Source organism: Miscanthus floridulus, chromosome 2, assembly GCF_019320115.1.
Source record: "Miscanthus floridulus cultivar M001 chromosome 2, ASM1932011v1, whole genome shotgun sequence".
Lineage (NCBI taxonomy): Eukaryota > Viridiplantae > Streptophyta > Magnoliopsida > Poales > Poaceae > Miscanthus > Miscanthus floridulus.
Window position 1 is genome coordinate 5,713,041 of NC_089581.1, and position 20,806 is coordinate 5,733,846.

Consider the following 20,806-nt stretch of genomic DNA (forward strand, 5'->3'; position numbering starts at 1 on the left):
AAGTACTAACACCCTTGAAAATATTTATGAAAATATGCTAACACATGTGCATAAGGTGATACACTTGGTGGTTGGCACATTTGAGCAAGGGTAAATAAGTTAGAGGTGAAATGGAGTTGGTCGCAAGGATGCTGGCGTCGGTCAACTGACCGGACGCTGGGTCGCTAAGCGACCGGACGCTGAAGGGCTGCGTCCGGTCGTGTTGTCGGTCAGCACAGTAAGAAGTCACAAGTGTGACCAGACGCTGGCAGGGTTCGGTCGAGCATGACCGGACGCGTCCGGTCGGCAAAAGTCGGTTTTGGAACCTTACTGTAAACGACCGGACGCTGGTGTTCAGCGTCCGGTCAACTCAAGCACAGTGTCCGGTCAAGATTGATGACCGTTGAAGTTAGGACACGTGGCTGACTACGAGCGATCGGACGCTGGGGGCTCAGCGTCCGGTCAACTGACCGGAGCGTCTAGGGGAAGTTAGGACACGTGGCTGACTACGAGCGATCGGACGCTGGGGGCTCAGCGTCCGGTCAACTGACCGAAGCGTCTAGGGGAAGTTAGGACACGTGGCTGACTGCGAGCGACCGGACGCTGGGGCTCAGCGTCCGGTCAACTGACCGGAGCGTCCGGTCAGCCCGCGTTGTGCCCAGTGAAGGGGTACAACTGCTCTATTTCGTGGGGGCGTCTATTTAAGCCCCATGGCCGGTTGAAGCTCACACTCTTGCACATTTTCATTGATATAGCAACCTTGTGAGCTTAGCCAAAGCCCTCCCACTCATCTCTATCATTGATCCATCATCTTTGTGAGATTGAGAGAGAATCCAAGTGCATTGCTTGAGTGATTGCATCTAGAGGCACTTGGTATTCGTGTTGCGCTGTGGATTTCGCTTGTTACTCTTGGTGGTCGCCACCACCTAGACGGCTTGGTGCAGCGGTGGAGGATCGGTACGAGTTGGTGATTGTTCGTGGCTGTCTCCGGTGATTGTGAGAGGAGTTGTACCTTCCCCGGCGGAGTGCCGAAATGTAACTCTAGTAAATTGCTCGTGTCATTGAGTTACTTCACTTGTGGGTAGGTTCTTGCGGTGTTCAATCGTGTGGACGAGGTTTGTGAAACACCTCTTAGCCGCCGAACCACCAAGTGTTGGTCGACACAACGGGGATTAGCGTGTTGGCAAGCACGTGAACCTCAGGAGAAAAATCGGTTGTCTCTTGTCATTTGATATTCTCCCGGTGATTGGTTTCATATACATCTTGTGATTGATTCATTCCTCTACACGGCGGTATAACCATCCTACTCACTCGTTTACATTCTTGCAAATTAGTTATAGCAAGCTCTTTAGAGTAGAAAGATTTAAAAGCTTGCTTTGCTATTTAAGTTTGCTTAGTGGAGCTCTTTAGAGTAGAAAGATTGAGAGCTCTTAGTGAGTAGTATCATAGAAAATTGTGTGTCTAGCTATTATTACAACTAGAATTGTTGGATAAGTGGCTTGCAACCCTTGTAGAGCTAGAGCAAGTTTGATTTTCGCTATTTGACATACTAATCAAATTGCTCTAGTTGATTTGTAGTTTTTTAAATAGGCTATTCACCCCCTCTAGCCATATTATGACCTTTCAACAGTCAGTGATGGGAAGCCACCAGCCGCGCCGCCTCGCTCCATCGACGTCGACGACTTCATCGACCTCTTCCCCGAACGTCGCTGGCCGTGCGCAGACTTCACCAACAAACGAGATGGCGGCTTCTGGACCATCTCTATGTGGTGTCAGGTTCGACACGTTCTTCTTCTATTCCTCTCTGTCTCGCTACTCTCGATTCACATTCATAGTAAAGAGAACTCGCCAGATTGAGATCCTGACAAAGTCAGTACGCTAACCAAACCATTCTCGATCAACCATTGCAACAATCCATGGTACCGATCAAGAGTCTCCGTGCAGCTACTGCCTGGGCATCTCGATCGTGGCGTGGCTGTACGCCACGGCCCACGGCGCAAGTCCTGCGCGACGTCCACCGCCTCAGCTCCGGGCGGGACCTCATCGCGCCGAGGAAGGCGTCGGCCGTCGTCGACTTCGCCGGAGACCAGGTTGGGTTCGTCCGGTGCGCCGTGCGCGTGTGCCCGCGCGTCGCGGGGATCGCAGCGATCCGATCCAACCACCGATGCCCAACCTGGCAGCGTCGTGTCGCCAACCGCCGCCGAATACTATACGTTTCTTGTCTGTCTCGCTTTTTTCTGATGGAAAAACTGGGAACCTTGGTGCAGGTCGTCGCTTACTTCTTGATATCGGCGATGTCCGCGGCGGCGCCGGTGACGGACTACATGGGCCAGGCGGCGGACAACCTGTTCACCGACTCGGCGGCGGCGGCAATCAGCATGACCTTCTTCGCGTTTGTGGCCATCGGCCTCTCTGCTCTCGTTTCCGGGTACAACCTTTCCATGGAGGCTCTTGTATACCCTGTAATCACAACTCTCCATTTCATGTGTCAGGGCACGTTACCCGGCCTCAACATTGTGCATATCCAATTGTTTGTTGAGCACTTTTTTTCCTCTGATAAAGAAGTGTTATTCATCATTGATCAACAAATTTGTCAAAGCGGGTGTAATGGATTCAGATTTTTGTAACCCAAGGTCTGCTATGCTGTGTGGAAAGTGAAATCGATGTCTGCTATGATGTGCGGAATCGATGATGCCATTAATCTCCCCTTTTCAGAAAATGAAATAATTGTTTACTTGTAACTACTGTTTAATTTACATAGACCATGCATGCTATCCTAGGATCATGCCAACCGCAACAGCCTTTGCTGCTGGGAGAGACAGGCCGGTATACAAACAATCGGTCGAAAGAATACAGAAAGAAAAATGAAAGATGGGAAAAATGAAAGATGGATTCTGGGCGTATACTATACACAAGACTAACATTATAAAAAAAAGGACGTACCCAGTGCAGAGAGCTCCTGCTCTCTGCGGGGTCTGAGGATGGGTGTCAGTGGCAAGCCTTACCTCACCTATGCAATGCGAGGAGACCGCGACTCGAACCCGGGACCTTCCGATCACATGCGGTAAGACTCTACCGCTTGCACCAGGCCCGCCCTTCATACACAAGACTAACATTATATTACTAACAAAAACGATGACATGGCTGTGCATCCCCAACCTGTCCCCAATGTTCTTGAGGAATTGGTATCTTTCTGCCATGGAAAGAAACACCAAGAGGGCAAAAGGTGGGCATTATGTATCACTCCAACTATCTGCGTCTTCATCGTCACTTCCCACTGCCTGTTACATGAGATGAACAAGAGAGATCGGCAAAAGGCCAACATTAACATCAAAATGGAAGCTAACTTATCGCGAATGAAGCTGAAGCTAAGCGCAGAGAGACAACCTGTCGGATGGCATTTGCCTTTTCTATGATAGCAGCAACCTTCAAGTTTCTAGTACTGGTTCTAGCAGGGGATCTCATGGCTGTTGGCGTAGCTGGAGCAACTGGTTTCAAGCTGAAGGTCTGATCGGAAAGCAAACAGCAAACAAGTTAGGGAGAATGCACACATATTTGAGTTTTAATTTTGTTTCTCAACGGAGAAAGCATTTCATTTGCCAACCTTGTTTCTTATCTGTTGTAGCAACATGTTTCTCTCATTAGGCTTCGGCTTGTCAGTTGATGGTGCAAGCTCTGAAACCTTTCTCATCTGCACAAATATAGATGGCGTTAGGTTAATACAGGGATCATAGCTACGACACAGAAAAAAAATATATCAGGATGAAGGCAAATTACCGAGCTTCTATCATGAGCAGCAACAGCATCAACGAGTGGATTCCTTGGGATGTTTTTTATCGAAATAGGCTTCCTGATTAAATGATTGTCAGCGATATTTGGCTCAAATGGGCTCTCTTCTACTAAAATACCATATTTAGGATGAAGCATCTGAGGTCCAACAGTCCATCCCATCACAGGCGGCTGCTCAGCATGCGCATAGCAACCTTCATCAAGGACAGTGACCAACTCACTTTTATCACCAGGCCATTCCAGTAACAGGCCTGGGTTGCTAGCCTGGTTTCTGTTTTCCGTCTCTAAATTACATTGATCACGTGGATAATCTTGAGGTGCCATTGGTTCTAAGCTGCGCAATGGGCCTCTTGGTTGATCGTCCTCGGAGCTCCCAACATTATGTTCTTGTAAAAGTTGACTCTCTTGGCCATTCCCTTTCAACAGCGTGCCTGGTGCAGAATGCTTTGCTGTGTCTGAAGGTGCCTCACTTGTACCAGACTGATGTTTAACACCGTCCTCTGATGCATTTGTAATATGCTCTTCATGGTCTGAAGTCTCTGAGGACGATTCACCATGCTGAGGTTGCTGGTAACACCTATTTTCAGAAACATGTCCTTTTGTTGCGGTGCTTTCCATGCTGCCAACAGCATCCATTGACTTATCATCCCCAGATGCAGCTCCATGTGTTTGACTGGGATGCTCACTATTTTCTCTAGTGGCTGGTTGAGGGTCCTGCAGTTCATATGCAGGTAATGGAAACAGAGGGTCTGATGAGTATAAAGCTGTTCCATCTGTCATCCCAGAATCATCCAGATGTTCCTCATCTGCTGTTGTTGATGTGACCCCAGCATCCAGGTGTTCCTCAAGTCCTGTTGCTGATGAAGAAATATGCCCCTGTTGCTTAATGTCCTCTGAAGTCTCTAAGGATGGCCTGTGTTCAGTCCTTGCAACATCAGTTACTGCAACCCTGGTTGATGATCTTCCAAAATCTACATTTTGATCATTATGATCTATCAAAGAACTCTCACATTTATCTTCTTTGATTTCTTGAGAGGGTACTGGTTCTATAGATCTATCTGTTGGATCAAGCAAACCTAGCCTAATATCCATCTCTTGGTTTGATATCTGAACAAGATCTATTGCCCTCGCAGGCTCAGTCATACAGCCTTTTCCACTCAGAAGTCCTAGCCGAGGCTTTCCAAACCTCCACTGTAGAGGAGGGAGAGGGGGTGGTGCTTGAGGATCTTTGTAGGAATCAGTGGGTGGTGCTTGAGGAACTTTGTAGGAATCATTTTGAAATTGTACAGTGGGTGGCAGACCAGGAGACAACTGATACGTCTCCTCACTGCTAGGCATGGCAGAAATACAAGTCAACACTGTTGTGTCAGCTAGTACTGGTATATTTGAAGAACATGGTGCACTCTGGGAATCAAATTCAGTTGAGCAATCAGATTCCTTCACTGCTTGTGGAGCAACTCGAAAGTCTAATTCAGGGGGTGCATGAGTTTCCTGCTCTAGCTCCCCAGGAAGAAGGTTTGGTTGAGCATCTACAGATTCATCAATCTTATCTTTAATAACCAAACATGGAGTGACTTCAGAATCACGATCATCCGAGACATGGTCTTCTGATTTAAGATCCACTAAAGCGGAACTGCTCAAAGGAGGGCGATCTAATTCATGTATATCCTCATCAGTTGAACATGGAGCGATTTGAGCATCATGTCCTTGTGGAACACAAACTTTTGATTCCCGATCCTGTTCATCGCCATTGCTCAAAGGAGGACCATCCAGTTCGTCGATCTTCTCATCATGCAAAGGAAATGGAACGATTTGAGAATCATGTTCACCTGAGGTGCAGCATTCTGACTTCTGTTCTGCTTGAAAAGAAGTCCTCAAAGAATGATGGAATGATTGGAGGATCATGTTCATTCTGACTTCTAGATTGTCCTTAGTGTCATCAACTGAAGGTGATGGAATGATTGGAGGATCAACTTCAAATCCACCAAAGGCACAAACTTCTGCCCCCTGGACTAGAACAGGTTTGCACAAAGGAAGGGCCTCATTCTTCTCACTAGTTGAACAGTGTGGAACATCTTGGTTATCGTATTCATCCAAGGCACAGGCATGGACCTCTGGTTCCACTGGTACAGCGACATCCAGTCCATCTTGTTTTTCATTAATAGAAGAATGTGGAACAAGGCCGGCACGGATTTCTAGCTCTTGTTTCACTTCAACAATGTCGTTGCTTAAAGGAAAGCAGCGTTCTTCACTAGTCTTCTCCTTATGCAGCAAAGGGGGACTACTACGAGAATCAACTCCAGACAAGCCATGCAGTTCCTGCTGTAAATCCACTGGAACAGAGATAATATTTAATTCAGGACTTCTGTTATCATAGGAAAACTCAGGATATTTTAAATGGGAATCTACTCCTGGTGTCTTGCCCTTGTCCTTGAGATCTTTACCAGAAACAGTCATTGATGTAGTGCCTTGTCTATCCACAGCACATGAACATTCAACACACTCAGAACAGAACTTAGAATGAACACAGGCTTCCTGATCTAACTTCACTGGCAAGGCAGAGTTATAACATGGAAAATCTGACTCTCTGACCAGAAAAGCATTTGGATTTTTGTTAGAATCTGAGGCTGGTTCACTGTGAGAACAGTCAGTGACAGATGAAAAATCTATCTCATGATATTCATGGAAGAAGGATCTGAAATCATCTTCAGTCATAATTACTGATGGTAATGGCGCTTCATCAGGTGGAGTTGCAGGTTCCCAAAGGGCATCAGCAGTTATTCCCATATTGTCATGTTGTATTAGAAGTTCTGAAAGGAAATCCTCTTCTTCAGGGAAACATGGTTGGCAATTCATACTGGAAGATGGGTCAATTTGAGTATGGCTCATCAAGTAGGCAGGATCCAGGAACGGGTTTGTACTACTAGAATCTTGAGCGTGCATCCCCCACACCAAATCTTGATCAGCATCCACTGGTTGCTTCCCAACTGTGTTACTTTTCAGGGTTACTGCACCATCCTTGTTCAAATCGCAGAGAGAGAGATCTTCAGCATTATGACTGGCCTCTTCTAGTAATTCTTCTTGATAATCAGATTCTACTAGAAATTGTGTACCATCATCCCTGTCACTATATTTTTCACTTGTAGTCTCTACAATAAGAGGAGGGATATTGTCTGTCTGCAACATACTCTTCTTAGAGATATCTTCTCTTGATTCATCTACTGCACCAAGATTTCTGCGAATAGCTTCCATTGTTTCCAAATCTTCCCTGGAAGGAGACTGTAGTTGCAAATCCGGCTTAGTGGTTTCTTCAGTTGAACTTGTAGCCAGAACCTCTGCCTTTTCAGGATGTATGTTAGCATCAATGAACTCTTTGGGAGGTACCACATCATCTGCTAATCCGCTAGTAGTTGATTCTTCTGCAACCGCAAATTCACCAACCTCCGGAATTTCTTCTGTTTCAGTCAATTCACGTTGCTCTACAAAGGAACTACTGGTGCTAGGTAGAAAGGTAGTACTAGGGGCTAGAGGGACACCAATCTCTAGTGCTTCGGTATCATCGCTGAATGCACAGGACGTGGGTGCAAGTGTCTCTCCTACATGAGATTCTGTCTCCTCTTGAGAAGCTAATACACCAGAAATGACTCCTGGAAGCTTTTGAGCATCAGTGAAATCCCTGGCCATGGCACATGCTTGCACAGAATCATCCTTGCATGTGTTGAGGCTAGTTGGACAAGTCCTCTGTTCAAGCACAACAATTTGATGGTCCTCTGCAACATGCATATTGAAAGTAGTTGATAGGCCATCATCTAGTAAAGAGGGCATGTCTTCAGCAATCTCATCATCATTTGATTCATACAGTACATTATTGTGGATGCTTGAATGTTTCTGTGCAATTCCTGCATAAACAGAACACCCATCCAAATAAAACATTCAAAATGCCTATCAAGTGAGGCATGCGATTATAGCATTTTTTGAAGCATTAAGGAAAAACATAAAGAATAATATCGACATACCATCTTGACACTCGTGGATGCCATCAGTATCCAAACCTGTTGCGGCCGTATCTGCAACAATTTCTTTACGAATTGTAACATTGTCCACTTCTACATCATTCATCCACATAACATGATCCTTATCTGGCAGCGATGCAAGTTTGCTAGGTGAACTTCCTGATTCTAAAGATCTGCCTTCTTCCAATTCTTTCTTCAACTCCTGCATTTCCTCTTGGTTCGGTTTGGTAGGGTGGAGAGACAAATCATCAGCAATCCCAGAACTGATTTTATCTTTGTCTTCTGAAACATCATTAGGTTTGCTCAATACCATTGAAATATCATCTAGTACAACATCCTGGACATGCTCCACTGGATGACGTACTTTATCGGTGTAATTGTTGCAGCCGATAACCATATCTAACCAGACAAGACAATAACTATGTTAGTAAACAAAAAATAGAGGTAAAGCAAAAACAAGAAAGTTATATTTTACTGTAACAAATGAGAATGTATTTTATCGAAAGACTTGCTACTTCAAGTAACAATTACCATCCAAGTTGCTAGATGTATCAGGTGACTGTTTATCAGAATTGTGGATAGCAACAGCATGATCATCACTCATAGAGTGAAAAGCTTCCTCCTTGTGCTGTAGACAACTAACGAGACCATCATTGTTTTGTGCATCGCCATTTTCAGAAACTACACTAGATGATGAGCTCACGTCCATTAGATCCACATCATTAGAAGGCTCTTCGTCTTTGGGCCAGTCAACACCATTCAATTGTCTGCCAGATTGTGAACCAGAGTTTGGACCATTAGTGGCTGACACTGTGGGAGCAGAATCACTTGAAAGTGGCAAGTCCATACAGGTTAGTTCTCCACCACTGCTTGAATTGTCCAACCCTGGTGACGAGTCTATTGCAGGACCTACTTCTGGAGGTTCTGCATACAATGCATTTTCACCTTCCTTGTTGTGACGGTTCAATTCAACCAGTTCAACACTGGCACTGGGATCACATTCAGTTTGCATTCCAGGATCTTCTTCGTCTTCAGAGTCCATATCATTACAAGCATCGATGAAGTTGTCTTGATCACTCACAATGTCATCAGGCCTGCGGCCATCAATATCTTTCTGATCAGCAGGAACCCCAGCCAATAGGGGTTTCTCTTCACATGTCAAATGTGATCTGTTATTACTTTCTCTAACATCCAAGTTTGGACAGTCCTGCAGCTTTTCTGAGCCATGGACTATGCCATCTTGTTGTAAAGGTTCATGTTGTTTCCCCAGAATTCGTTTATCACCTAGCTCCAAGTAAGCTGACCCATCGGTAGGTTCAGATTTAGTCTCCACGGCATCAGATTCGTTTACTGGAACAACTTTTGTCAGATCCAATTTACCAGAAGATTGAACAGGGTCACCAAAATTGTCCATTTCTCCAAAAGGAGATGCAGTTTCACTTGAGTCAGTTGATCTAAGTTTCACATTGTAATGCCTGGCCGAATATCTGGAGATGATTTTTTGCTGCGATGAAATTACTTCTTGCAGATGCTCCCGCCAGATTCTGCTAGCAGTTTTATGATCGGGACTCCGTGGTTGCCTGGATTTCAACTTTGTTGTCCTAGGTGGAACTTTTCTAGAAGTTCGATCCTTGGGGGTAATGTGAGGCCTACAGGTTTTGCACAAAAGTAATGTATCATAACATGGAAAAATTCAGTCTAAAATCATATCAGCTAAGACTTTCGGAAATTGGTTGTTTTAGATGAATCTGATGCTCAATAGTCATGCCCAAGAAAATGGCACCAAACTTACTCAGAGTTTGCAGTGAGTAATGATTCAAGAGTTGCCCCTTTCCTCCAACGCATGGCCTTCTTCTGAATAAACAATAAAGAAAGGTAAATAAGTTTTTGATTAAGAGCATTGTTCTCTCTGGAAACTATGAGGCCTCAAAGAACTGGTTGCATCCGGATCTACATAATGACATACTAGCAGAACAGGCACTTACTTGAGGGAAAAGGCCAGGTTCCAGTTTAAAAAACCACAAGGCAATATGAGATGACAGCTTCTTAGCTATTACCAATAAATCCCAAAATCTATCATCATCCTAATTTAACGTCTAATCCCACATACAATTTAATTAGCTTGACTATTATCCCCAATGTACACATTGATCCTCTTTTGGCAAGATCAATTAATTTAAAGGAAAACAATGCCAAGTCAACATAGTCACCATAATATGCAATCAGCTTCACAGGTTCTTTTTGTGAACAAAATAATCAAGAAGGCAAAGTCGCCAAGAAGTGGAAAACAATAATTGGCGAGTTAGTTTAGTAAAATATTGGCAAGATTTGACTTTTTTTACTTACCTTAATTCTAAGAGGTTTCTTTTCGATTAAAACATCCATTTCTATCATGTTGGAGGCATGTTCCGTCTTGAAGAAAGAGGGGTCTGAATATCGTTTTAAGGAGGTTCCAGCACCAGCAACATCAAACCTGAAGAATAATCCTTGAGTGAAATTGCAGAAAACATTTAAATAGTAAATGTTCACAAAAGACAACATCTACATACTTATCCAACGTGAACAATTGTGGTGGGCCATGGCATTCTTCATATGAATCCATAATGAAACGAGGCATATCTCCTTGTGTGATCACATTCTGATTAAGTTGAAGATTAGCACGCCACTCAGTTCCTACAAGAGAATGTGGAGAGATTTTTTTTAAAAAGATAAAAAAAAATCCAAAAGAAATTAGCAAGGAGGTATGCAGAGCTTTTTTCGGCTAACCATCATCATGAGGGTAATTTGAGTGCTCAGTCTGAGATATAATAGCCTTTTCAACTGCTGGAAATTCTGCCTCTAATTGCTGCAACCGGAGCATTAAACCATGTCCTCTAGAAGCAGTAGCCATAACCTCTTCGTGAAGGTCATGAAAAATTTCAGCTGCAAACCTGTTGCACATGTACAATTCAGTATGAATGAGAAGCCAACTGTAAAACTGCATGTTCACTATTATGAGATGGGTGAGAAAGTATCAGAGATTAACAACTAAACTCCTATATTTTAAACAAGTTGACTACTTGGCTTGAGACTTTATCCAATACTTCTCTTAAGATCAAAACTTATCTAACGAGAATAGTTGGACTTTCATGTACACTGGTACTAACTAAAAAATAACATACAGAATTATTTTTTAAAAAGATACTGTGATTTTGCAACAACATTGAACTTGACTAGTTGAGCAAATGGGAACAGTAGCTGATGCAAAGATGTTCTGACAGACAAAACAGTAGTACCACCAACTCCTGAACAACAACTAAATATGATTTTTTTTAAAAAAAAAAACATTAATGCTGAAGTTGAGCCAAAAATAAATTACACCAAGCCAGTAGTTTGAATGACATATCTAGTTAGTTAACAAAAAGCAAAGTGCCAGGCCACCATTATAGTCGCTTTTAAATAAAAAAACACACGGAGTAAGCAGTAAAGTTTGGTTCAAACCGAACAACAACAAAAGGTCGAGAAAACAGCAACTATAGGCTATAGTGCAAATTCTTCTAATCGTCCTCAAATTACCCCAATTTTAACATGCAGACCAAAAGGATAGCAAAGTTCAGAGCTCTAATGGCAATGCATTCCTTCCACATACATTGCAAGCACTCTCATTGGATCAAGAAGTACTCCCTCCACTCCAAATTGTAAGACGTCTTGGCTTTTCTAATACATTGCTTATACTAAGTATCTAGACATAGTGTAAGTGCATAGCAAAAGCTATGTATCTAGAAAAGCCAAAACATCTTACAATTTGGAATGGAGGGAGTACTTCTTTGCAGATATGAGATTCACAACGCAATGCTCTTAGGTATTTCGCCAGTAGGAAACCCCAATAGTTATGCAAATTCTCCTTCAACAGACCCAACAAAGGTCATATACTCTGATGAAGCCCTGATTATTGGCTGCAGAGATAGAAAACTGTGACCAAGCAAGGTCAAATACTTCACATTTTGCAGCGTCTTTCCACCTCAACCCATGTGCGCAAGTCAGGTGATATATATACCTATAAAACGTAACAGATTTGACTTGCACAGCGAAATAGAAATATGCACTCCAAAGTCTAATCTCATCACTAGTGTTATGATCAGCTACTAGGCAAAACAAAAAATTCTTTGGAAACACCTCTAATGCGCGCAACAAAGACGCCAGACAGTGTAATTCCCACATTCGCCCACCTCAGCACCCCTGAAATGGATGCAAATTCGATTCGCAGCCCCAGTTTGTGAGGAAATTCAAATGGCACTCCCTTAAAAACATTTCTAAAAAGAAAATCCAACAACAGTGTCCGCTAAAAAAAAAGTCTAACCATTGCCAGCGAAATGCAACTTGAAAACAAAACGAAGAAGGTGATTCCGTCGCACAACTGAGTCCCCTCAGATTGAGCGAATAAGCTGAGGAAGTCGCCAAAATTTAAACCAAATAAGTAACCAAACTGCGCTGCACTGTACACAAATACCTCCCAAAACAAAACGAAAGGCAACCAGCACCAATCGGCTGCGACAGAACAAGCCTCAGAAGAAGAAGGAAAAAAAACCACCGAAATCACAAGCTACGTACAGAACCTATAGCTTTAACACAAAATCGGAGAGCAGGCAGCGCCACTCACTCCGCGAGATCTCCGAGCTGGCGGAGCACGCCGACGAGGCCGGCCATGGCGACGCCCTCGAGGAGCGCCTCCGGATCATCCTCCTCCCCGTCCCCGGGGGACGCGTACATCTCCGGATCCGCCAGCCCATACTCGTTCCGTATCTGGTACCGTATCATCTCCGCCCGCCGAGAGCCCTCCGCCTCACCAGCGCCGTCCTTCCTCCCCGCCCTTCCCCTGCCCCTGAGCACCTCAGGACCCCGCCATTGGCGCGCGCGCCGCCCTGAAGAGCATCTGGTAGACTTCGCAGGGTGCGCTTAGCGCGTGAATTTTTCAGCGTGTCGACTGGCGAAGCGAGGAAGACGAGGCCCCGGAGTGAGGGTAACGAGATTTACAGTACGGCTAGGACATTCTTTCACATCTATAACAGCGGCGTCACGGGCGAGCGGGGCGCTGACGACCGGGCCCCGCGCCCCTCGTGCCCCGTGAAGATATTCTTGTCCACTAGTACCGCGTGGGGCTCCGCAGGCTGCCAGGTGGGCCAGGACGGTGGGCCTTCACGCGGGGCCTCGTTGCTTGCTGATATTTACCAGACCACCTAACATACAATATCCATTCAAAGCACCATAGTTAAAGGGTTCAATACATATTTGATATTCTCTTCAACAATAGGATCTAAAAGATAATATTTTCTGTAAATAGATTTTTAGAAGAGATGATATTTATATTTGGGTTGTGTCTTTCAGACAATCTAAAATGGATCTTCTGTATAGGTACTCTATTGGAGGTTGATTTTAGATCTCCTGCTATCTATTTAGAGGTTGAGGCCGCGTTTAGTTCCGAAATTTTTTGGCTTTTGGCTACTGTAGTACTTTCGTTTATATTTGGCAAAAATTGTCCAATTATAAACTATTTAGGCTTAAAAGATTCGTCTCGCCAATTACAGGCAAACTGTGCAATTAGTTATTCTTTTAACTTACATTTAATGCTCCATGCATGTGCCGTAAAATTTGATGTGACGAAAAATCTTGAAAATTTTTGTTTTTTGGGTGAGATCTAAACAGGGCATGAGTGTCTACATGCGTCACTTATTGCAGACAGTTTAGATTGGGGGTGGTTTGGGTTTTGACGGTGGGGGGCCAGCGTTGAACCGTGCTGAGCTGGCAGAAGATGGGGTTATTTATTGTCTTGTGGACGAGTGGACGTCGTAGACGCCTCATTTTGTTCGTCGTCATCATTTCATTTGGGTTTCAGTTTCGTCTCGTCTAATCTCATCCGATATGGCAGCTAGCAAACTGCACCCAACAAGGCCGCGTTTAGTTGCCTGCGGAATGGCGCCGCCGGAAAGCATGTAGCACCGTAGCGTACTGTAGTATTTCGTTTGTATTTGGTAATAATTGTCCAATGATAACTAATTAGGCTCAAAATGTTCGTCTCGTAAAGTACAACCAAACTGTGCAATTAGTTTTTGATTTCATCAACATTTAGTACTCCATGCATATACCGCAAATTTGATGTGACGGAAAATCTTCTTTTTACATAGTGTCAAAGTTTGGATTTTGGTGGAACTAAACAGGCACAAGTGCGTCTGGTAAAGCTCCAGCAAAATAAAGCAGGCGGAGCAGCACCAAAGGCAAGTCGAACTAATCAGAGTTCAAGTGAGGCGAGCTAGTAGCGGAGTGCACCCGGCAAGTACGGAGCGCAACGTACTTGAGCACACCTTATTGCGCGTTAATTTCGGTGTTATCACTTGGTATCGGACGCTTTTAATGGCCGGTGACAGTGAGCTTTCCCTTGGCACGCTACTCAGCCTGCTCGTTTCATAGTAAATAATTATGAATTATTTATTATTGATTGGTTTAGTATGAAAAAAAAATTATTCTAACTTATAATCCACGATCGAGCAAGTAAACAGACTCCCGTGGTCTGCGGAAGAGACATCACTGCAGCAGCACGCCAGTACCGGCACAGCAGAAACTAGTAGCACCGGTTAATTGGAATTTGGTTCCTCCCGAATTTTCCCCTGGAAGATCGAACCCCCGCTTTTTTTTAGTGAAGGTGCTTGCTTTTGAAGTGTGTTTTGCTTTGCTTGTTTTTGTGATAAAGCGCTTTATACTAGCTTTAAAGCTCGACTGGCTGGTTCTTCTTTTGCTACGCTAGCTACGCCTAGCTACCTGTTGCTGCAGAACAAAATAGTGAGCATGAGCTGTACTCCTGTCTCTCTCGCTGCACGTTCTCATTTGGTATTCGAGCTTCCACTCGGATCTCGGAAGCGTATGTTCACTACACTACACTTGCAGTCAACGTTTCTTATCAATCCGTCGGTCTGTATAGTACATGTCTTTTCGCTCACGGATACAGGTAAGGTAGCGTACCCAGCAGCAGAAGATCTGATGACGAACGTTTTTGTGTGCTATTAAAAGAGTGACGTGTGCCGTAGCACCTAACTGATGTGGACCACCGTAACCGTACCTTTTCGATGAAGTTTTTGGTTGGAATCATCGGCGCCGAGTAGTACACCGACTGGAAGTCTGCGACACCTGCAGCAGCTACAGGCCTACAGCTACAGCTCCGGAACTGGCGTTAGTTACGCATGCACCCTGTTCGTTTCCATTTCAAAGACGAAAGAAAGAAGACATGTCTGTCTTTGAATCAGGTAAGCATACATGTGCAGAAGCAGAAGAACAGTGTCGACTGCACACCGCGCTGTCTTGATCGCCCTCCGGACGGAGATGGCTAGCTAGTAGCTACTCGGCAAAGGTTACGGTTTCCTGGTTTCAACGTTCACCCACAGAAACTGAGGCTGGCGAGCACGCGGCCAGGACCGAGGGGACAGAGACGGTGTCTGTTGCTACAGATCGCGCTGCATGGCCGACGAGGAAGACGACGGCGTCAAGGACGGGCGTTTTGGCACCGAGCACCGCGGGAATAATTGCGCGCCGGGCCACTGGTCTGGAGGTTGGACGTTAGCGCGCGCCTTGTCGCCGGGAGCCCGGGACCGGGCGGGCGGTCGCCACTGGCCACTGCCGCCGCCCTTACTCTTCTTTACCTGCTGGCTGCTGCGGTAGCTGGGGATGCATGGCGCCCTGCTGCCTGCCGGCTGCCGTACCGTGCGGAGCTGCTCGATCCGCAGGGAGACGAGATGAGCACGTGCCAGCGGTCAGTGACGGACACTGGCCAACAGGAAAGGAAAGGAGCGCGCCGCCAGGTTGGGCCGTGCGCCTTCCTCCACAGATAAATTCCGGCCTCCTACACTGCACTGCGCCCGTGGGTTGGGACGCGAATGGACCTAGTCTTGTGCATGGGCTTGCCACGGATTTGGAACGCGGACACGGGCATGTCGGCCCATTGAAAAAACTGCCTTGACGACTGCCGACCGGCGACCGCCACCGAAGTGGACGGCGGATTGGTTCATACCTTGTCGAACCCCTTCGATGTGTCAGAGTGCTGGTTTCTCGGGGAAAGAGAAGAAGAAAGGGAAAGAAAGCCACTACGCACGGAGGATTGGGTTCTTTATTATTAATCTCCTTTCGAGTGCCATGACACAGCTCGAGCTGTGATCATCAGATCACACGGGAATGAATAAAGATTAAAGGAACGCCGAAAGAAAGAATGGACTAGAGAAAAGCGTGTCCATGCTCCATTCCACCTCTGCTGCTCACACGTGTACTACCTGACGAAGTGAACGTAGATTTGTCTTTGCTGAATTCCTTCTCCTCTCCCCCTCCTATCATTAAGGGCCTGTTTAGTTGGCAAAAAAAATTGCATAGTACCCATTACATTGAATCTTACGGCACATACATGGAGTACTAAATGTAGACGAAAAAAAACTAATTGCACAGTTGGGTGAGAAATCGCGAGACAAAACTTTTGAACCTAATTAGTCCATAATTAGACACTAATTGCCAAATACGCTACATTAGCCAAAATCCAAAAATTTTTGGATCTAAACGGGGCCTAATTAGAAGAATCTGAGATCTAGATGCAGCAGCGCAATCTGAAACCGTGTTGTCAGCTTGCCAAGTTGCTTGCTTTGTTTGTTTATCATCGTCAAATTTGGAAACCGAGCTGCCATTGCCAGTACCGCTGCTAGACTATAGGCACCTACCTGCCTGGGTCCGAGCGCCCACCTGGTCAAACTTGGCGAGGAGGGGAAGACGCCTCCGTGCGCCGAGTCTGGTGACTCTGGTCGCATCGCATCGCAACGCATTCGCATTCGCCCCTGCTTTCCTTCGCCGCAGCCGTCGGTCCGGCCCTCCCTAGCCCATGCCTGCGCGCGCCGCGGCGGCGATGGATATGGAGATGGAGGACGCGGCGGTGCCGGCGCTGGCGGTGGTGGACGCGCGGTTCTGCGCGGCGGACGCGGCGACGCTGGCCGTGGCCAAGGCGCTGAGCATGTCCGGCAGCGACTTCGCCGTCACGGACGCGGCCACGGGCGCCCTCGTGCTGCGCGTCGACGGCGTGCTCTTCAGCCTGCGCCGGCGCTGCGTCCTCGTCGACGCCGACCGCCGCCCTGTCCTCACCGTCCAAGAATCGGTTTCCTTCTTTCCTCATCTATCGCTCAGATCTGTTTCCTCATGTCCTCCTGTCCTGACGCGCGGGGGCGGCTGCTTGGAACGCAGGCGCTGATGCTGAACACGCGGTGGAAGGTGTTCCGGGGCGACAGCACCCGCCGGCGGGACCTCATGTTCACCGTGGTGAAGCCGTCCGTGATCCAGCTGCGGGGGTCCACCAAGGTCAGCGTCTTCCTCGCCAGCAACGACGCCGAGCAGGCCTGCGACTTCAGGATCACCGGCAGCTACCACGACGGCGCCTGCGCCGTCTCCCTCGGCGACTCGGACACCGTCATCGCCAAGGCAAGCGTGGAAGTGTCTCCTTCCCATTTGCTTTCTTGGACAGTTGAACTGAGAATGGATTGGTTGCTTGCCTCAGATAGACCGGCGGTTCAGCGTGGTGAGCGCGCTTCTGGGGAAGAATTCGTACAGCGTCACCGTCAACCCGGGCATCGACTACGCCTTTGTCGTCGCGCTCGTCGTCATCCTCGACGAGATGCATTTCCAGCGATGACACGCATGTACGCTTCAGTTTTGGTTCCAAGCCCGCCGGCCGCCGCCTTCACTTCTGCTGCTCATTTGAATTTTTGGCCCATCAGGGTCTATGCAGTACGGAGAATGTAGTAATTTTGACGCCATTGGTGTTGCTCCATTTGGGGTTTCCTGTGGGTTGTGATTGGTTTGCCTTTGACAAGGCTGTCACAACGATTAGTACAATTTGAGAATGTCCCCTTTCTACAAGAACCTCCCAAGGAATGACTTTGTGCCAACGATACAAGTACCAGTACCTTGGTATGATAGAAGAGAGAATTCTCTCGTTGCCACTAAAATTTATAGAACTTTCTTCATTGTCATCAAAATTTTCAAATTTTCCTCATTGACATCAAATAATTTTTGTATTTCCCTAGTTGCCATTTCCGTTAAGACCTATTAAGTTATAGTCGCTCACAGCTGGGCCCTACATTTACCTCCGTTACGATCGCGTCATCCCCGTCGCTGTCGCCGTCGCGGTGCGCTCGCCGCCGCAGCGCACCCCACTGCCGCAGTGCGACGCGATGGTCGGGCTGCCATCCCCGAGGCCGCGACAAGCGGCGAGGTGCAGCGCGCGCAGGGCAGCACCGAACACGCGGCAAAGAGAGCTACACGCTGGCACCCGGGGATGGCGGCGAGCGGCGCACAGGTCCAGCGACATCTGGCGAGTGGCGGAGCCGGCTCATGGCGAGGCCGCGGCGGCGCGGGAAGACCTCGCGCGGGGAGTAGCACGAGCGGACCTTGCGTGTGGCAGCGAGCTAGGAGCTCGCGTGCGGGGCCACGACAGCGGCGCCGGCGCATGGTGAGGCGCTGTGGTGCCGGCAGACCTCGCATGGACAGCGGCGAGCGGCACGCGGAGACCGCGATGACCAGCGCGCGGCACTAGCGAGGTTGCGGCAAAGCGAGCTAGGCGCTCCCGTGGGGGCAGCGACACGCCATCGTCCTGCCTCCTTCAGTCGGTAGGGCGGTAATGCGGGGATGTTGGTACGGGGTCTATGCGTCGGGTCGCCAGGGCGATGGCACGGGGCGTCGACCGTCGAAGCGTCGAGGCGGACGTGCGGGTCACCGATCCGATTCGATCCGGCGCCGCTCCCTGCGTCGAGGCGTTGAACCTAGATGGCGTCCGCGTCGGGGGTCGGTCCTGGGCAGCTTCGGCGTTAGGGGTCACGTCTTCCGCGTCGGCCATCGGGGAGTCGAGGCGAGGCATCTTCCGCGTCGGAGCGAGACGCTTTCCGCGCCGGTGCGTCGGGTCTGGGCGGGGCGCCGTCCGCGACGGTCGAGGTCTCGGGGGCGAGCACTGGCCAGGGAGCTCGTGCGTGGACGCCGAAGTCAACGCCAGTGCTTGCTTTGCGTCATTTTTTTTAAACTGCTTTGCGTCGTTTTTGCAAGATCGTTCGTACGTTGATTTCAGCCCGGGCTTATCAGGCCATAAACCAACCAGCGGACATGAGAAGCAAAAGTTTCGCGTACACATTGTCCTCTTTCAAATTCTACTAGGCAGCGGCGCGGCGTGATACGTGCCAGCAGCAACGACGACCAAGCCTCGGCCACACATTAGGACATGCACCTCGCTATGCTGGGCGGACAGCCGCGGACTTCAATGAATCTAAAACGATGATGTGCTAAAGTAATCCAATCCACAACCCGTATAAAACTAGTGACGACGGTTTGGTTGACAAACTGTGAACAGGGCTAGCTGGGGAACCTGGAAACGACGCTCCGTTTCATCAATGGCAGTGAAGGGAAGAAATTATATATATAGATGGCAGCCAGGGAAATAATATCTAACCATGTAACGGCAATGGCAATGAGGGGATCAAAATTTTCAAATAGATGACAGCGAGGGAAATCTATAATTTTTTTATCGCAACGAAGAAATTGCTATAGATTTTAGTGGCAATGAAGAAATTCTCTCATGGTAGAACGGTCAGTAGTTAGGCCGTAGCTTTGCTTTTTTCTTCAAAAGAAAAGCGTTGCTGGAAGTTTTATTGGAAGGAGAAAAAAACACAGCCGGAGTGTCAGACCAGATTTTCTTTTTCCCCTTTGAAAGATCAGTGCAACGCTGACCTTCAGAGTTCATGACGCGTCATCCATTCAAACATGGCGCACCGCGGTCCACCGTGCTGCTGGGAAAGAACGCGTACAGAGTCCGGGCATCGACTATGCCCACGAGATGCATTGTACTATCTACTAGCGACGATATATTTTTTTTAAGATAAGGGAATAGAGCCTCTATGATCCACAGATGGTACACAACAGAGATATAAAAAACAGGAATGCTATACAACACATATATATTTTAACACTAAAAAACACATAGATTTTCTCTCTCTCCCTCTCTCTCTTTTCAACTGTGGGCAGCCGTGGTCCGTCGTGTAGCAGTCCGTCACGTAGCAGCGAAAATACCACGCTGGACAGGTGGGCCTGGTGGAGAAGTAGCAGTCCGTCATGTAACAGTCCGTCATGTAGCAGCGAAAGTACCACGCCGGCCACCGCGAAAATACCACGCCGGCCACAGCGAAAACACATGGATTTGTTCTCTTCTCCTTGCATAGAAAAAAATAGTTTTTTTTGTGATATATGGATCTATGAATCTGTGATCTTGTGATTTGTGATTGTCTGGAGGTAGAAGAAGGCTGGAGGTTGTTGGATCTTAATTCTATAGTGTAAAAAAATTCATATGTTGAAACTGTATAAAACACATGGTTGCTGGGTAGACAACTATAAAAAAAAAGGCATAAGACTTGCAAACTATAAGAAAAGAAACAAAATACAATATCAGACCAACTAGTGAGCATAGCACGCAAAGGAAACTAGTCTGCAATTCGAAGCCAATCTCTTCACACAAAGTATTTGTCTAAAGGCTTTCTCATTATCGGTTTTATGCGGATTGCGAACCGTTCTTGCACTACTTGAGCCTAGATCTATTCGTGGGCTACCCGACCCGACGAACTCAATCCGACCCAACCCTATTGGATCATTAGGTGGGCGTGGGCCGAGGTTTTTGACCCGTGGGTGGAAAGTTCTAGTGCACATGGCATTGGTAGGGACTTGGTTCCATCTCACGTTGGTGGTTGACGGTGGGGAAGCCCCTTGGATTATTGGGTAAAGTGGTCCGATTGTTGGGTTGATATCATGAACGGTCAAAAGACCGAGTCGGTAGGGAAACCTCACGTGCGTGACTTGATCAGAGTCACAAAAAGGAACAACGGTTTATACAAGGCTTATAAAAAGAAGGTTCCCTAACCCTCTCAGTAGCCAACACAAACAGGAGAGGTTAGCCAGACCCAAACCCTAAGTACCCAATCTAATCGAGCACTTGA

General features: G+C 47.2%; 2 protein-coding genes and 1 pseudogene across 4 annotated transcripts; 2 read left to right on the forward strand and 1 right to left on the reverse strand.

Annotated features, from left to right (window-relative positions):
• The window catches only part of LOC136515749 (CASP-like protein 4B3), a 30,708-nt pseudogene extending 28,079 nt beyond the window's left edge, over positions 1-2,629 (forward strand).
• Positions 2,630-2,684: 55 nt separating this feature from the next.
• LOC136515734 (SCAR-like protein 1) lies at positions 2,685-12,773 on the reverse strand. Of its 2 annotated transcripts, none has more exons than XM_066509247.1 (11): positions 12,421-12,773; positions 10,548-10,711; positions 10,331-10,454; positions 10,128-10,254; positions 9,574-9,635; positions 8,313-9,430; positions 7,785-8,180; positions 3,757-7,667; positions 3,584-3,670; positions 3,367-3,486; positions 2,685-3,260 (listed from the first exon to the last, which is right to left on the reverse strand). In XM_066509247.1, exons 1-11 carry the CDS (start codon positions 12,576-12,578, stop codon positions 3,213-3,215), a joined length of 6,315 nt encoding a protein of 2,104 aa, XP_066365344.1. In that variant the 5' UTR covers positions 12,579-12,773; the 3' UTR covers positions 2,685-3,212. The 2 variants fall into 2 exon arrangements, with proteins under 2 accessions (XP_066365344.1, XP_066365347.1); XM_066509250.1 differs by having other exon boundaries at positions 12,372-12,494.
• Positions 12,774-16,462: 3,689 nt separating this feature from the next.
• On the forward strand, positions 16,463-17,722 carry LOC136537742 (protein LURP-one-related 15-like). 2 transcript variants are annotated; one of them, XM_066529701.1, is made up of 3 exons: positions 16,463-16,935; positions 17,022-17,255; positions 17,332-17,722. In XM_066529701.1, exons 1-3 carry the CDS (start codon positions 16,666-16,668, stop codon positions 17,464-17,466), a joined length of 639 nt encoding a protein of 212 aa, XP_066385798.1. In that variant the 5' UTR covers positions 16,463-16,665; the 3' UTR covers positions 17,467-17,722. The 2 variants fall into 2 exon arrangements, with proteins under 2 accessions (XP_066385798.1, XP_066385797.1); XM_066529700.1 differs by having other exon boundaries at positions 17,022-17,722.
• Positions 17,723-20,806: the final 3,084 nt, after the last annotated feature.

Bases quoted from the DNA above. Each gene is read 5' to 3' on its own strand.
- LOC136537742 (XM_066529700.1), top strand. From the start codon at position 16,666: ATGCCTGCGCGCGCCGCGGCGGCGATGGATATGGAGATGGAGGACGCG. The intron at 16,936-17,021 runs GTTTCCTTCTTT...CTTGGAACGCAG, and splicing joins TCCTCACCGTCCAAGAATCG to GCGCTGATGCTGAACACGCG.
- LOC136515734 (XM_066509247.1), bottom strand. From the start codon at position 12,578: ATGATACGGTACCAGATACGGAACGAGTATGGGCTGGCGGATCCGGAG. The intron at 10,712-12,420 runs GTGAGTGGCGCT...CATGTGCAACAG, and splicing joins CAGCTCGGAGATCTCGCGGA to GTTTGCAGCTGAAATTTTTC. The intron at 10,455-10,547 runs GTTAGCCGAAAA...ATTCTCTTGTAG, and splicing joins AAATTACCCTCATGATGATG to GAACTGAGTGGCGTGCTAAT.